A 16,392-nucleotide genomic window follows, 5' to 3' on the forward strand; every position below is an offset into this window, starting at 1 on the left:
AAAACGTCAAAACTATATAAACAGACATAAAACGCCACCCCGAACAAGGGACTGTGTGCAAACAATGTACGATGTTTTGAGTTAGGCAATGATGATGATTTTTTTTGTACTCTTTCCTTTTCTGGTCGGTTTATTACCAATCGGTTGTTTGACAATTCGCGGATTTCGGATTTTTATATATCAGCTAAAAAAGAGTCATTTTCTGAACAAAACGTGATTTTTTAAAACTTTATATCATCGTCCTTCGATTTTTAAATGAATAATAAAAGCGTTCCAAAATCGCTACAATGACAGTTGGTATATGGGCGAACTGTCATTGTAGCGATTTCAAGCAGATATGAAGCAGTTTTAATTGGTGATTTAAAAAATGAAGGACAGCGATAGAAATTTTTTGAAAATCGCGTTTTGCTTAGAAAATGTAGCTCTTTCAGATGATATAAAAAACTGATATAGCTAAGCGAAACCAATTATAAATAACATCTTTTGAATAAATGCTGATCAACATGTGTTATTTTGAAGGTCTGTTCACGTTGCAAGAAACATTTCTTGTTGTACTATTGAAATTTTTAGAGAATAGAACATAATCGTATGTTTCCAACTCCTGTCAAAGTAGTATCTGCATTGAACAATTCTGCGACAGTTTTGTTCTCTCCAATTCAATGTTTCATAGTTGTATGTAAGTTTGTAATCACTCTGATGGTCTCGAGGTACGCTACTGACCTAACAAGCCAGTCGTCGTAGGTTCGAGTCTCGGCTTGGGAGAGACTGTTGGCACGTACATAAGGGGCCATCCACATACCACGTGGACAGTTTGGGGGGGTGTAATGTCCACGGGCCATACAAAATTTTTAGAATTCATATGGGCACTTGTCCACGGAGGGAGAGGGGAGGGGGGTCGAAATCGTTAAAAATCTGACCACGTGGTATGTGGATGGCCCCTAAGACATACGTAACACTCAGAAAGAAATCTTCACGCTGCTTTATTTTAACTCTAATTTGATTAGGATCTACTCAGTTTGGTATTCTTATGCAAAATGTCAAAAAGTGAGTTATCGGGTACTGGATAATTGAGTAACATTTACCCAAATTTTCATAATTACCATGTTTACTCAGTTTTGAGTTATTATCCATGATGTTTACTCACACCTGAGTATATGTATATGTCAAAAGTTTTCAACAGCGATATTATGTTTCCGAAGAACAATTGGTGTCGCTTTTTATTCGTTTGCTAGCAGTAAGTATTTGATCTTTCATCAAATCAATAATTTCCTAATCAATTACATTACAAACAACATGTAACAATATTCCATAACAATTTCAGCCCAACATCATTATTGCAGAGGATTTGAAAACTTAAAAAACATCTCTTCAAAATGAACAACCGCATGTTGTGTGTCCTGCCGTTTTAAGTCGGGCTTTTATTCGTGATAATGAACGGCAACATTTGTATCGATGTACAGTGCCCAGTACATGCAATCGATACAATTTAAATCCTTCGCAGTGTTTGGTGACGGCTGATGACGGATTTTCTGGTGTGCGTACTGTACAAAAACATGAGCCACAGTTCACGGGCAACTGTGAACCGGTTGGTTGCCGCATTATATAAAGACACGTGAATGATTTAAAACTTTTATAATGTTTAGATGAAAAATGAATCTATGATTTTGATTGTTCTGAATTTATTTTATTTATTGAGTCAGATTTACAAAAACCAGAAATCATCAAATTTCCAAATTTAGGCAAACTGGGTAACTTGTACTCATTTTCCTTAATTCCTGGTTAACATAAACAGAGTAGATTCTAATCAGTTTTTGACGTATGACGCCCTCACTCAGATGTGAGTAACCGTAAAAGTACTCAAATTAGGGTACCTCCACTATTTTCAAAAATGGGTCATATCTAACTCACTTTAGAGTAACAAATAATGAGCGTGTTCCAAAAAAGTTGGTACAGTGTACCTGCATTTGTCTCGTTTCTACTCGAAAAATGCTGCATTGATTTTGTAAATAACTTTTTGACAGTTCCTTATGGGATTTTCTTCGGGACTCGATAAAGCCGAGAAAAAGAAAATTCATTTTATTCATTGTTTGTCGAGCAGTTGGACAGGACGAGGTACGGAGTACTATGGGGCAACGTGTACCAGAAAAAAACGCCAGTGTTACGTATGTCTTATCAGAGTTGCCAAGAAAATTTTCGATTTTACTGGAAAAAGGCTAAGGAAAAACTGGATTCCAAATAAATTTGAAGAAGCAAAAAAAAAGATTTTGAGAGAACTTTTCTGTTATGGGGACTGAATCCAGTGTCAGTTTTGAATACAACAATTATGCTTCGCGCTTACATTTTGTTAAAATTATGGACTGAAAATAATTCTCTAACAGCAGCCAAATTCAAAATTACGCAATCAATCTATCTCAAAATTAAAAAAGGGCTTTTTCATTCACTTTTATCTTTAACAAAAGTATTGACGCAACATTTTCTTCCGTTACATCAGTGAAGTTTAAATTTCAATTATTTCTGACTTCGCTATCTTTTAGTATCTAATTCTTCTAACAATTTTTAACTGCTACGCAACAGCAAATAAATAAAAGATTTTTTTCGTGGTCTAGTAAAATCTAAGAAATCAGAAGAAAGAATGATATGTTTCCGTTAGACTCTACTAGAAATATAGATAGATTTCTAGTAGAGTCCAACCACAGAACAGATATGCAACTTCGAACAAAACTCTGCAGCAAATCGGTGCCCAAGCTTTCGCATTCATTTTTTGCTGTTCCATCCTACATTGATTTCACAGTGCATCGTTCTAACAGTTCGCTCCAATAGTTTGAACATGCACCAAAAAACTATTTTTTTTGCTTTAATGACCAGGCAAAAAGGTGATCTTGAATAGTTGAATCTATCAAAATCAGGTTAAGACAGGACCGCATTCAAGAGATCTTTATAGTGGAAATTCAGTGACAATTCACAATCAACGTCAATAGAACAAATTAAACTAAAAATCTTTCAACCATTCAAACATTGCCTAACAAATTTCCTTGGATCGTACACCTCACGACTGTTGAAACTATTTTAACCTGTTAGTTGATTTACTTGAATATTTTCGTTGGACTTGAAAACCGAATTTCTCTACCAACGACAATATTTTTTTCTCGTACCATTTTTTATACCTAACATTGCTAGAAATGCATATCAGACGTGCTGTACCAGAACTTCTTACAACATTAGGTACAATGTAAATGTTAGTCAAGATATTCAGTTTTCAACTTGGGCAACAATGAAATTCGTTAAAAATATATATACATAAAAACTGTTGCACGTATGCGGGTGGTTCTGTACGTATATCATGAAAAGGCACCCTCGCTATACCAGTACCGGGGAGAACAAAGGATTCTCTCGACGAAAAAGCGGCGAGAGCTCATACAGTCCTTTTGTTGAATGAATGGAATATAAGCGTAATGAAATTTCGAGTGTAAAATGCATTCTCTCCACCGCTAGATGTCGAAACTTAAAATAAAGAGATTTTGTCTCGTTTTTGATTCTTCAGTTGAACCGATGTGGTCCAACGGAAACTTATAATTCTTTCTTCTGAATTCTTAAATCACTCTACTAAGACGCTCAATATAAATTTTTCAAATTAAGTAAAATCTATTTATTTGTTTTCATCTCACCATGTCATGCAGTTTTTAATTTGGTCGTGTTTCGTGCGAGAAGATGGAATGCTGAAAATGCTGTTAAAAATTGTCAATTCATCAATCTACAAAATTTACGTTTTAAAAATATATCCGAAAACCAATCGGAGCTTGGGTGATTAAAAAACTGGTTAAAACTGGCAAATATCTGGCAAAACTGGAAAATTTTGGGAATGAACTGTTTGACTGGATCACTTGAAAAAAACTGGAGGAATCCAGTTTAAACTGGAACATTGGCAACTTTGGTCTTATGTATGTGCTGTTAGTGTCTGTAGGATCGTAGCGCTAGCCCCGCAATTGTCCTGTACACTCAACAGTTGGCTGCAGGGATTCCAAATGTGCAAATTTGTCTGCAAAACGCAGATTTTTAGTGTTCGTGTGCAGATTTTTATTGATTTGCAGATATTTGCAGTTTTTCCACAGTTTCTGCACATTTTTGTCATAGTCCTCATACATTTGCGCAAATTTTCTCAGAAACTGTGCAGATTTTTATCTAATTTTGCCTAAGCGAGCGAAATTTTTTCGAACCGCGGATAGATTTTTATCAGATTTCGAGCACATTTTTCCGGTTTTTCGAGCAGTTGCAGACATTTTTCAAAAACATCTGGCATCTTTGGTTGGCTGCGAAACGAATTTGATCCAAAGCAATCAAAGGCTTTGGATTGCCTTTTTTTCTTGCTCCAAATTGCCACTTCACTTGGAGAATAATGGCTTTCTAATCTAATCAGTTGATACTGATTAGAACTTGAATACATTCAGCGTCATAGTTATTAGAAGCTTTTTATTTTTCTGTATGAAAACGTTTGAAAAAATCACGAAATAAATTAATCTTTCTTAATCTGGCGGAAATCTGAATATTTTGTTCACAACAGTTTCCGAAGTTCAGAACTTTAGAAAATAGATCAATGTATCAGCACGAACTAATTTCTACGGTACGCAATCAGGATAGATGTCTTTAGTACTTTAATTCAGTTCTCAAGATTTAACATGAATATTGTATGACCATAAATAAATGTATGCTTTGCTCACAGAAGGTACTAGTAGAAGATGTGGTAAAAGATGTATGTATTCTGACATATACTAATCAATTTACAAAGCCCACACTCTGACATAATCGATCTGCAGCGAAGACGCTTTGCCTCTGTTCACATCCATCTGCCAGGTTGGTTGCCAGTAACCTCGGCCATTCCAGAAGTCACGTGCCGCGGTAGGGGACAGGTTGGACCATGGTTTGCCTCTAGCACCATTCGTGGCAGGCGGTACATCTGGGAAGAAATAATTGGTACCACCGACGGCCAGATTCATGATTATATAAAACTCCTGATCAAACGGAGCCATCACGCTGGCATGCATCCAAGGGTTCTCCGAAGCCGGAGACGAAGTAACAAAACCTCCCCTTGCCCAAAAACCAGTTCCAGCGTCGATTCGACGAAGAACTTGATTATCCACACTAAATGTGATATGATCTGGAGTCCATTCCAGCTGATACTGGTGGAATCCAACGTTGAACCCCTGTCCAGCGGCACTATTCAAATGGCTCACCGTTGATTCATAACCGTTCATATTGGGATTGGGACCAAAGTGTAACGTTGATCCTACCTGTTCCACACCAATATGAACACCGCTAGCATCACGGTAATCCATATTTCCTCGCGATTCTACAAGATCGATCTCACCCGAAGCTGGCCACGATCCATAAGCTTGACGTTTCGGCAGAAGCCAAATGGCAGGCCAAAGCCAATCTCCGGTAGGCATTTTGGCGCTCACTTCTAGCCGTCCGTATTTGAAACTAAATGACTCTACCGATCGAACGCGTGCGCTTTTGATAGGATTGATATAATTCTCAGCGTTTCCGCCACGTTCGCAGCCATAGAAGAATGGTGCAGTACACAGATCCGCTGGCTGGCCACCGTGAATGTTGAGGGTGCCACTAGAAAGAAAAGCCTCGCCGGTGTCATCTGCCAGCAGGGTAGGACGAATGTAGAAGATTCCATTTTCACAATAAGAGTTGGATCGATGGTTCGTGTACCACTGGAACTCCCAGTTCTGTCAAAGTAAAAATTCTTCACTTAGTCACAATTGACTACGACGCCACCAGTAGTAGCATTACTTACACCACCACCTGCTAACGTACTCTCATGTTCCCATTTCTCGAAGTCCAGGAAATCAAAAGTATCCTCAAATATAAGATCTCCAGAGCAGTAAGGTCCGGCACGGGCTTGCGATCCACTTGCTGTGGTTACAGAAGCCGTACATCTAGGGGTGTCCTCTTCGGCTAGGGCCAACGCCGCCAGGCATCCAATCACAAGAATCCACTTCATTTGCGCGTACCTGGGTGAAACGACGCACTAACCCGGCTGCTTTCAGTGGAAACATTTTTATACCTTTTCAATTTGTCTATCCCCTACCCCCCGCACAGTGCTTTACTAATCTTATCGAAATGTTCGTCTTTAGATTGCATTTAGACGAATCTATTTGTAATCGATAAAGATACTGCAAGAGATATACGTCTAGTCATGCTTGGGCGATCATCTTCTACGATTTGTACAATCCAAGTCATTCCTATCACTATGCGCTGTATTGGTAGTAGATAAAATCAAGCAATTCGTAAGCGATTCAAAGGTTTAATCACATGGAGCACGCATACTTTGCATGTTCTACCAGGGAAACCGAATTTCCGCAGGAAATGACGAAGTTATCTTCAACTATTTGTGATTGATATTCACCAGAATTATTTACAAAAGCTATCGAACAAATTGCGGAATAATTAAAACGATTACACTACTTTTACAGATTTTCATTACAATTTAAAATAACTAGGAAACGAAACGACTCGTTTTTCCAGCAATCTAAAATTTGTATGAGGTGCGCTACTAAGTTCTCAGGGTTTTTAATTAAAGATGGAACTTAAGAAAAATACTTATAAATCGTTATAAGTTTGTTTATCGCTAGCTACAACTTTGTCCCAGCTCCGTCTATTTAGGGTATCCACCAATCAAGCCATTTTTCAATTTCTGTCTGAATAGAACTGCTCAGTCAGTCCGTGTGGCATCGAACGGAACAATAAATAATCGGACAGCACAATATCTGAGGAACATGGTAGGTGAGGTCGGAACTGGATTAATGCATCAGTAGTGCCTGGAGAAAAAGGCTATTGAGACTACTACCACGCTATTTTGACTGTTTCTTTTACTCTTATAATAGAACTCCATTCAAAAACTGTTCATAAAACTTGAATGAGCTACCAAAGAGCTAACAAGATGCTATCCCTGAGAACGGTAACATTGAACTCAAAGTCAGAAGCAAGGAAGAAAATTTCGATTTTTGTCCGAAGTCCACGTACGTTTTGGTAGAAGATGCGTAGCTCTCGTGCATTACCAATAGCACGTCTGGAACTCGGTCGATTCAGTCGGCAGATGAGATGATGATGGTGAGATGCGTATTGAGCAATCCCCCTCCCCGCTCTGTTGTGATGTTGGATATTCTAGAATATTAATCAATGAAATTGACTTTAAGTTGAGATTTCCATACGGTACTAAAAATTAGACAATGAACCTCAGACTTACACCAAAAAGTAAATGTTACAAACGCCACAAAACAGTCGTATTGGATAACTCCTGTTTCTGGGAACATTCGAAAAATCTTTCTGGAGAAAACCATTGCCTGTGAACTAAATAATTAGTGAATTTAGGGGATTGATACACATGTTAAAACTGTTAGCCGATTAGCTTATTTCGCTGATTATCTTCAAGGTTACTACCTTCAAATAAGATCAATTTTAATTTAGAGATTCTGATATTAACTGACTAGTCATAGCTTCTGACTCCGCATTATTTAATCTTAGATTATACCGTTGATTTGAACTGTTGATCGCTTTGTTTTTTTTTTACCGTCAACAGCTCAGTTAGCTCTGTCGTTAGAAGCAACATCGTTCTTTATTAGCAGTCTTTTATATGTCGCGTTGAAATGAGCGGCACACAAATTGTTATTGCTTCCACCTTTTGCCCGCAAGACCGCAAAAAAGATCTCACAATGATTTTGGATGCATTGGTATGTACGAAGGTTTGAGGGAGCATTTTGTTTCTCGGCGTACTCCAAGCATAGACCCTGTGTTCTTTAGTGATTTGGTCACTAACTAACCCCATCCGCAAAACGCATATCCCGGATGTACTACTCAGCATATTTAAAAAGGCCTTCAATCACTTCAAAATTTTCTTGGCTCAGAGGGTTTCGAAAATCATTTGAACTACGGTACGAGAAGTTCATAACGTCGAAAAGATTGTTGAATGAAATCATGAACTCTGATGTAGCATCCACATCGTGGAAGTTGTACAAATGTCCTTTGTAAAAATTTTATACATTTGCTACACTCTGGTTGAAGGTTTGCGTTGCCAGAACCACCTGTTTTTTCATTCTCAAAATCAACATATTCATTAAACTTCGGTGCAAGCTAAACCGTACGAGAGTTTTGCATTTCGTTGAGTTCAACTAAGTAGTCCCATTTCTGAGTGTTGTCAAGGTACCTTTTGCGGCAAATGCGTTGCGGACAAACTTTGACATATGCCAGGGATCCAGTAGCAGTGATAAAGGGTTATTTGTTTCAACGTAGTGCAATCTACCCATTCATTGTCAAAAAGTTTATTTTGGTACCATCGTACGTCTCACTAACAGCTTTGGCTGAGACATTCTGCAGCGATTAAAAGTACTCTTCCATGTTCTGCATTCAAGCCACAGATCAAGAAATACGCGACGGGAATTTTCCAAGTCTCTTGTATTCCTGAAGCCAAAAAAACTAACGCTTCTTTCGCAGGTTGCACTCTGTCAGCTACACAGTTTGATGCAGTTAAGTCACCGAGATCAAACTTTTTGACGTAGAGCTACGTTTTACTTTAGCATACCACACAGGGATGCAAACTGAAAAACTGGGACCAAATTTGTCCCTTTTCAAATGCTTATAGGTCGGTTGGTTTTCAACCGATTTTCTTCATTCTTGCAGCAATCGATTGGAAAATTATACACGCATCTGCCCAAATGCAGAAAAATGTTGTTTGAATCTACGAACTATTGCACTATTGAAAATTATCATGCCTTGTTGAAATAAAAATAACGTCCTCTGATTGGTCGCTTGCTTGCTGTGTGTGTATGATATGGTATCATGTGTGTATGTGTGTATGGTATAATGATATGGTATGATGTGTGTGTGTCTATGATATGGTATGATTTGTGTGTGTGTGTGTGCTGTGTATGGTTTTTAACTCGGCTCGATCTGCTAACTGCTGAATCCGGTTCAAGAAATTCACAACCCTTCATTAGTAGACATTATAACTCATTACCCAAGTAAAAATATTGGTTTTATCAAAGTTTTATAGCGCTCAATACAGCCAAAAAAGCGCTAAAAAACTTTGATAAAAACAGTTGTGTTACTAGGGTAATGAAACACTCAATGCATTTGTTAATAGTGTACGTAGTTCTACGTCATTCATGCGGTCGTGTCTTGGATACAACCTCCTACTTTTTTAGCTCCTGTTGACTCGCAGCTGAGAATTTTTTAGCTGTTTCTGCAAATTTGACAGTGCAAACATTGCTTCTTCGGGAGAAATCTTGTTCAGATTTTGCAGGTAAACAGAATTACGATACCTATGATAATTTTCTGTTCATAATCAATAATTTGAACTCATATTTTCTATCAATAAACCTGCTGTTTATAATACGGCTCATTTGATTCGCAGAAGTGGCAAGAACAAATCCTTACGCTTGTTTTGATCCCAGCAGTAGGCAGATCTGACAGTCCGGAATCTATTTGTAAGTTGAAACTCCCTTTCACTCCATGCAAAATGCATGCACTATCACAGGACGTAATAACGCACTTCATGCTTCACAAAATCACACGATAAGCGTTACAATAATAAGTATTCACGGTATATTCGATGAAAAATCACAACAAAATTAGCAAAAGAACCCGAAACATAAGTAAATAAATTCGGAAAGCAAAAAATATAACCACGATTACCAGTTTCCCCTACTGGTGATTGAGCGTGAAAAGCAACGTCAAAAAACTAATGGTTGGTTCTGAATTGCGGCGGTTCTCGTTACACTTGCTTTATATATACAATACATATGTCTAATGGATAACACTCAAAGGATAATTCATCGCACCCATCGTCATGAACTCAATTGACAATCACGTAGAATCTACTTAAAACGATAGTTGAAAATATTAACGTAACTTTTCCGGTTACTATAACGTGAACAATATTTTGAGTGTTGGATGTTGGAAGACTTTTCCTCATCCCCACATACCAGCCCGGGGTGGCTTAGATTCGCTGGCAGGAGAGGCACGACTGCGGTTAGGGAATCGATGGCTTCCATAATACCGACTCTACTGCGTCATGGTTCCTGGTTTTTCGATGAAGATAGGAACGAAAAGTTCGACAAAATTAGAAATGTGCTGGAAACGGAGAACGCATCAGATCTTTGCAAACATGAGATGGAATCATATGTGCCTGCGTTAGATTTTTGGAAGAACCCTTCTCCACATCCATACGTAGATCTGGGATGCTTCGGGAGTTACACGATTATGGAAGGGAGAATTAGCGCGTTCATATTACTAATCTCCAGTGGTGGGCACCATTCCGCTAATTCGCTAATTAGCGACGCTAAAATTTAGTTAGCGATTTAGCGATTTCGCTAATTTTTGAGCTGGTTAGCGAAACTGTTAGCGTCGCTAAAATTTTGGCCTTCGATACGCTAATCGCTAATTCGCTAAATTTTGTGGAGAAGCGACAATAGAAATATTTAGAAAAACTGTGAATTGCTGATGGCGTACGTTAATTGCTTCGAAAGATGAACATACTTTACTGCGAAAGTTACCTTTGTCAGTTTTTTTACCCTAGAATGGAGTTCCAGTTATCGTACAAGCCACAGGAGCATTTTGAAGAACAAGCACAAGGTCTAGATTGAATTTTTGGCACACCAAGAACTTTGGTGAATTGCAATGCGCTTGAAATTATGACAACTTTGGTTCTACTTTTTCGATTCAGATAATAATTGAATTTTCATGAAAACATTCCTAAGAGTATCTTTTTTCAATGCAAGCTAAATAACTTTTGTTATTCTTGTTTTTACAAAATCAAATATGAATACCGTTTCGTGAACCTCTTACTGTAAATAGCTTTAAAAAGTAATTGTTTTCGTTTGTTTAACCAAAAGAGATCAAAGTGGTCCAAATCTTACAAAACACAAGCAATAAATATAGCGATATGACTATTTACGTATTAAAAAGTTAGCGATTAGCGATTAGCGAAAGTTCCGCTAATGTGGGTTTAGCGTTTAGCGTTTAGCGATTATCGAGCTAAATTTTCCGGTTAGCGACTTAGCGATTAGCGTCGCTAAATTTTCGGTTAGCGGTGCCCACCACTGCTAATCTCATTGCGTCCCAGTTATTTTAAGACAAAGTGTTGTCTCTAAACTCGCAGAGAATTGAATAAGATGATATCCTTCCTCTATTTGCTCTGAGATTACCAAATCATCACTTTCCTAATAATGCATTAGCAGCCAACTTTCACAACTAGTTTTCAGTTTATCTCTCTGGAGAGATAATTCAGATTCTACCGGGATGTTTTTTGCAAGTTACTTAGATACACACGATTCGCAGCTCTCTTTGTCGCTTTTCCCACCAGTATGAGAGTAGTATTTTTCGTAGTGAAAGGTATTATCCTACACAATGGTGATTCCCTGAAGAAAGAGGACAAGTTTGCCGAGAAGTATGATCGGAGCTGGAGAAAGCTTTCAAGAACTCGGGCCTAACAAGCTGATCAAGACGGAGCTGTCATCGTGTGATTCCATGGGCGATTACGTAAACGGAATTGTGACTACAGCGCACCAACAGGACGGAATCAGTTTTGCGATCTCAGATGAGTGGGTAGGATCTCTACTGCTGCACAGTGGAACCCTTAGAGTATCAAACCTGATCATAATTATTTTAAAAAAATTTTTGCACTGAAAACGTATCATATTGTGATAATAAAAACAAATGATTGGATTTGGATAATTTTTTGCATGGAGTAACCCACCTTAAAGTGATGGATGACATTCCTAAAATGAAATTTAAATTCAGTCATAGTCGAGTCAAAATTCATCCAAATACTTAAATTTATCATGAAATGTCTTTTCAGTACACATTTCAGTCGTTTGACAAAGTTTCATTTGGGTAACCAAGGCTACAACTATCCAAGAAGCGAAAAAATAAGTATTTCTTGATTATTTTCACATAGCGATAAAACACGAGACCGGAAGCATCCGGAAGGTTTTTCGTCACCATTATAACCAAAAATATATAGCACTTTCACGTAATATAAGCCGTTCAACCGGATTTTGCCGGAAACATAACTTATCTCATTTTGAGTTAACTTATAAAAACAAATATTTTGGGTTTTATTATATTGATTTTGACAAACACCCTGGTATTTGGAGAGACTAGCATACATGCTAAGTACACATTTCTGTTCGATTAACATTCTTTAACAATCTCCATCGTTGTTTAATTTTAAAATTACTTGTTTATCTTCGGAACGGAACGGTATCAAAGCGTCATTATCATGCACAAAAAACTGTTGAATTGCGGTCGGTTCAAACCTCTCGTTAAGTCCGTAAACATAACTTTTGGATGTTGATGAGCTGTCAAGTGATCAAGACATCACACTTCAACATGAAACACTACAATACAAAGTTGATTTACTTTGAATTTTTCACTTATGATAAGGTTTTAAACGTATTTACTCCTATGTGTGCTTGTCGAACTCAGGTACACCGATCACAAAGTGGTCCCCGTGGTTCTGTGGTTAGCGATGTCGGTCGGCTAGCTCTCCCACACGGTTGTGATATCGGGTTCGATTCCCGATCAGGTCGAGGACCTTTTCGAGAAGGAAATTTTGTGCACGGTGTATCGTTGAACTTATCATACATCATGCAAAATGTGCCGAAAACAATATCGATAACGAATTCTCTCAACTAATCTAGTTGATCGAGACCGCATAAGCCCCCCAGGCTTGCGTGCGATATTGTTTGTTTTAATCACCATCGCATCCTCGCCATCAAAACGCTGCTACAGAAAATGCAGAGACCGTCTATGGATTCGAGGTTCGCTGCGAGCAACAAAGGCAATGACTGAATATTGTATAGTCCTGTCATCGTTGGTCTCCACCAAAGACGATGATTGGCTTTTTTATTGGATTTTGGAGAAAGTCGATATTCCCTCGACCTCGTAGATGACCAATCCCTAGCATTTGGGTGTATTTCCTGAAAACAAAATCGGAGTCAAAAGTCTTTAAAGCATTCAAGGTTTTCTATCCAATGACGGAACGACAATTTGGCTTGGAACTCAAAGTACTGAAGACTGATAACGGAAAGGAGTACGCTAACCACGGAATCCATTCGATAAAAACCACCCAGATGATGGCGAGCCAACCACGAGTACTGCCAAACAGGGTCAATTCAGCGGTATTGCAGAGTGGATTCCGCAAGCCATGACCAGCAGGAGGGAGGATGACTCGGTAACGCACAAAAACACATTATCGCGAGACGACTCGACGCGCTGATCAGTACCAACACCTGGACGTTGACGGAACTACCGGAGCGCAGGGCGGCCATGAAATGCAAGTGGGTTTTCAAAATGAGGCATGATAATCAAGGGGCTCCTCGCAGCTAATGGGGGTGGACTACGACGAAACATACTTGCGTGTGGTTTGTCACAGTTCACTGCGGTAACTGTTGGCGTTAACGGCCAAATACAACTTGCTAGTTGATAAGATGGATGTCATGTTTTGTGAAACCCGGAGGATTCCCGCTTGTATGCCGCCTAAACTAGGCACTCTATTATCTCAAACAATCCACACACTTAGATTTTATTGCCGAGAACTCAACAGCCGATAAATTCAGCGAAATGCTCTACAACTTTTCGGCACAATTTTCAAGAACTTCGGCAAACAAAATGTCAATACATGCTGGTTTACGGTAGATCGATATATTTGCTGAATGTTCGTCGAAATATATTGCTGACATTTGTTAAAAACTTCGCCGAGCTCGTTCAGCTGTTGGGAAGTTTGCCGAGATAAATTAAGTGTGCAGCAGGGTTTGGAACGCCAAAGTGGACATCGCGCTGAAAAAGACGGGACTCCCGCAATCCGATTGTGACCTGTGCCTATAAACCTGGACTGGACCAAGATGGGAAAATCGTGTTCGTTGCGGTGTACGTTGACGACGTGCAGATACTCTCTGGCAATGAAGCTGTCAGATTCTATGTGTATATAGAGACGCGCAAAGAGAAAATCTATCGTTTCGGCAACACAGTTTTTGTGCTGTTTGTTGCCAAGAAGTATACAGTTCTGTTTTTCACCATACTAAAGCGAATATCATTTTTTTAAATTAATCACAAGATACACAGTTTTGAAAGATTAAACCGGTGATGCTTTGTTAAATTTAACTGACCGTCTCTTCGAATGCTTCGAATGAATCGCGTTACGTGTGGGAAGATTTGGCACGATCGATAGGGGATTGTCAGTCGTACACAACCACCAAGAAAAGCTGGAAATTGAAAATTGACTCACATGAGCGAGCGTAGATAATGTGTTTGTAAATATATTTATCCAGTGTTTGATGATGATGCGTCTATGCATACCACAAGAGGGCGGCCTGTTTTTTTGGGTACTATCTATTTTGATTCGATGTCTCTAAACAAACCCTGAAAGGCGTTGCATACGGGCGGGCAATTGAAAACATTGCAATTGCCAAAGTCATTAACACCAATTACCAGTCCGGTTTGACTGCGGTTGTGCTGATGATTGCATGTTGACATGGATATTTATTTGAACAGAAAAATACAGGATACTTGCTCGTGATGTAAACAAGCAGGTATCTTATCTAATAATTTCTTTGGATTTTTTGTTTCGTAAATTGGCTCTCTTAAAAAAATACCGCCAGATAGGGCGATTACGCGCCTTCCCGGTAGCTTTGCACTGAAAGTGATAAGGTACAGTGAATGAGGTACAGGGTTTGGAACGCCAAAGTGGACATCGCGCTGAAAAAGACGGGACTCCCGCAATCCGATTGTGACCTGTGCCTATAAACCTGGACTGGACCAAGATGGGAAAATCGTGTTCGTTGCGGTGTACGTTGACGACGTGCAGATACTCTCTGGCAATGAAGCTGTCAGATTCTATGTGTATATAGAGACGCGCAAAGAGAAAATCTATCGTTTCGGCAACACAGTTTTTGTGCTGTTTGTTGCCAAGAAGTATACAGTTCTGTTTTTCACCATGCTAAAGCGAATATCATTTTTTAAAATTAATCACAAGATACACAGTTTTGAAAGATTAAACCGGTGATGCTTTGTTAAATTTAACTGAACCAGTGTACAGGTTTAATGTGGAATCTAAAATGTGTAGTTAAAACTTCGGAAAAACACATATTCTTTATCACGCTTAATTACAACACTTTTCATCCACTCCTAACATTATCACCTTGTTTATTTACATTGCTCGATTGGTACCCTCGTTTGACACTGATTTGGTTCCTTTGGTTCAACTTTGCGCGACTCTATATTATGAACATAGACTCTGGAAGCTGTGAACAACTAAATCAAGACAAAGTTCATCCACAGACGAACAGACGTACCGCGAAATTTCCTACATATATTACACTGTGCTACAAATGAAAAAAAAAATGCAAGAACTTCTGAAGTGACCTAGTGTATAGGTTGTAGGTCTTATTGAGTGTAACATTCGCTCATACTAGAAATTTTCCAAACACCCCCAAAATCTGAAGTTATGGTCAATATACGGTTTTTGGACCTCAGTGCATACAACTTTTTTTAACTCAGTCATTTCATGACCGATTTTCAATATTTTAGCAGTTTTACCTACACTAGGTCACTTCAGAAGTTCTAAATCGCTGTAGCACAGTGTTATGTATCGATATATTTTTAGGAGCCAACTGGGCATCTCTAGAGAACAAGCTTTGAAAAAGTGAATTTTCCCATATAATATCGTATGGAAACTTTAAAAATCGGGCGCAAAAATATAGTTTCACCGATCGAACCGAAAATTGACACAGGTGTTGTAGGACTTATAGGAACACGAAAAGTGCATGCAAAAAATAACACCATCACTTTTTTCCCATATAACCGTGTCCTAGTCTAATGTTCAGTAGGTGTCGCACAAGTTAATCGAAGCCACATTTTTCTAGAATTTTGTATGGAGTGGTACGTCTGTTTGTCTGTGATTCAACTGTAAATTGAATGAAGGACTGATTAGCAGAAACAATAAATTTGGTAATTGTTTCGATAAAAAACACGATGGAAACAAATAAACCATTCTGATTAAAACAAATGAATGTAGCGTTTCAGAATTGTTTTAAACTATGTCGTTGGTTTGTTTTTAAAAATGTTTGTATTGAAATAAATCGTTCTTTTGATTGCAACAAACCAAATCGTTGGATTGATTAACATTACAACCTTTTACTGATTCAATCCAGAGAGTTTTTTCTGCGTGTGATTGTTCGGCTAAATTTCAAATTAAGTCAATTTATTGACATTTTTATTGGAATTTTTCAACATTGCGCGGAGGTTGCATTAGGTGCACAGAATTATTGCGGTTTACATTTAATAATTTTGTAAACACGATGATTTCTCACGTATATGAGATCAATATCT

The 16,392-nt window shown here is 38.4% G+C and overlaps 1 protein-coding gene across 1 annotated transcript; it reads right to left on the reverse strand.

The window, feature by feature from the left end:
* Positions 1-4,667: 4,667 nt before the first annotated feature.
* On the reverse strand, positions 4,668-6,049 carry LOC129729704 (beta-1,3-glucan-binding protein-like). Its single transcript, XM_055688471.1, has 2 exons — positions 5,801-6,049; positions 4,668-5,732 (listed from the first exon to the last, which is right to left on the reverse strand). Exons 1-2 carry the CDS (start codon positions 6,005-6,007, stop codon positions 4,776-4,778), a joined length of 1,164 nt encoding a protein of 387 aa, XP_055544446.1. The 5' UTR covers positions 6,008-6,049; the 3' UTR covers positions 4,668-4,775.
* Positions 6,050-16,392: the final 10,343 nt, after the last annotated feature.

The sequence above is a fragment of the Wyeomyia smithii genome, chromosome 1 (genome assembly GCF_029784165.1).
Source record: "Wyeomyia smithii strain HCP4-BCI-WySm-NY-G18 chromosome 1, ASM2978416v1, whole genome shotgun sequence".
NCBI lineage: Eukaryota > Metazoa > Arthropoda > Insecta > Diptera > Culicidae > Wyeomyia > Wyeomyia smithii.

Coding starts and splice junctions, on each gene's coding strand:
- LOC129729704 (XM_055688471.1), bottom strand. CDS start 6,007: ATGAAGTGGATTCTTGTGATTGGATGCCTGGCGGCGTTGGCCCTAGCC. Junction 5,733..5,800: donor GTACGTTAGCAGGTGGTGGT/GTAAGTAATGCT, acceptor TTACTTTGACAG/AACTGGGAGTTCCAGTGGTA.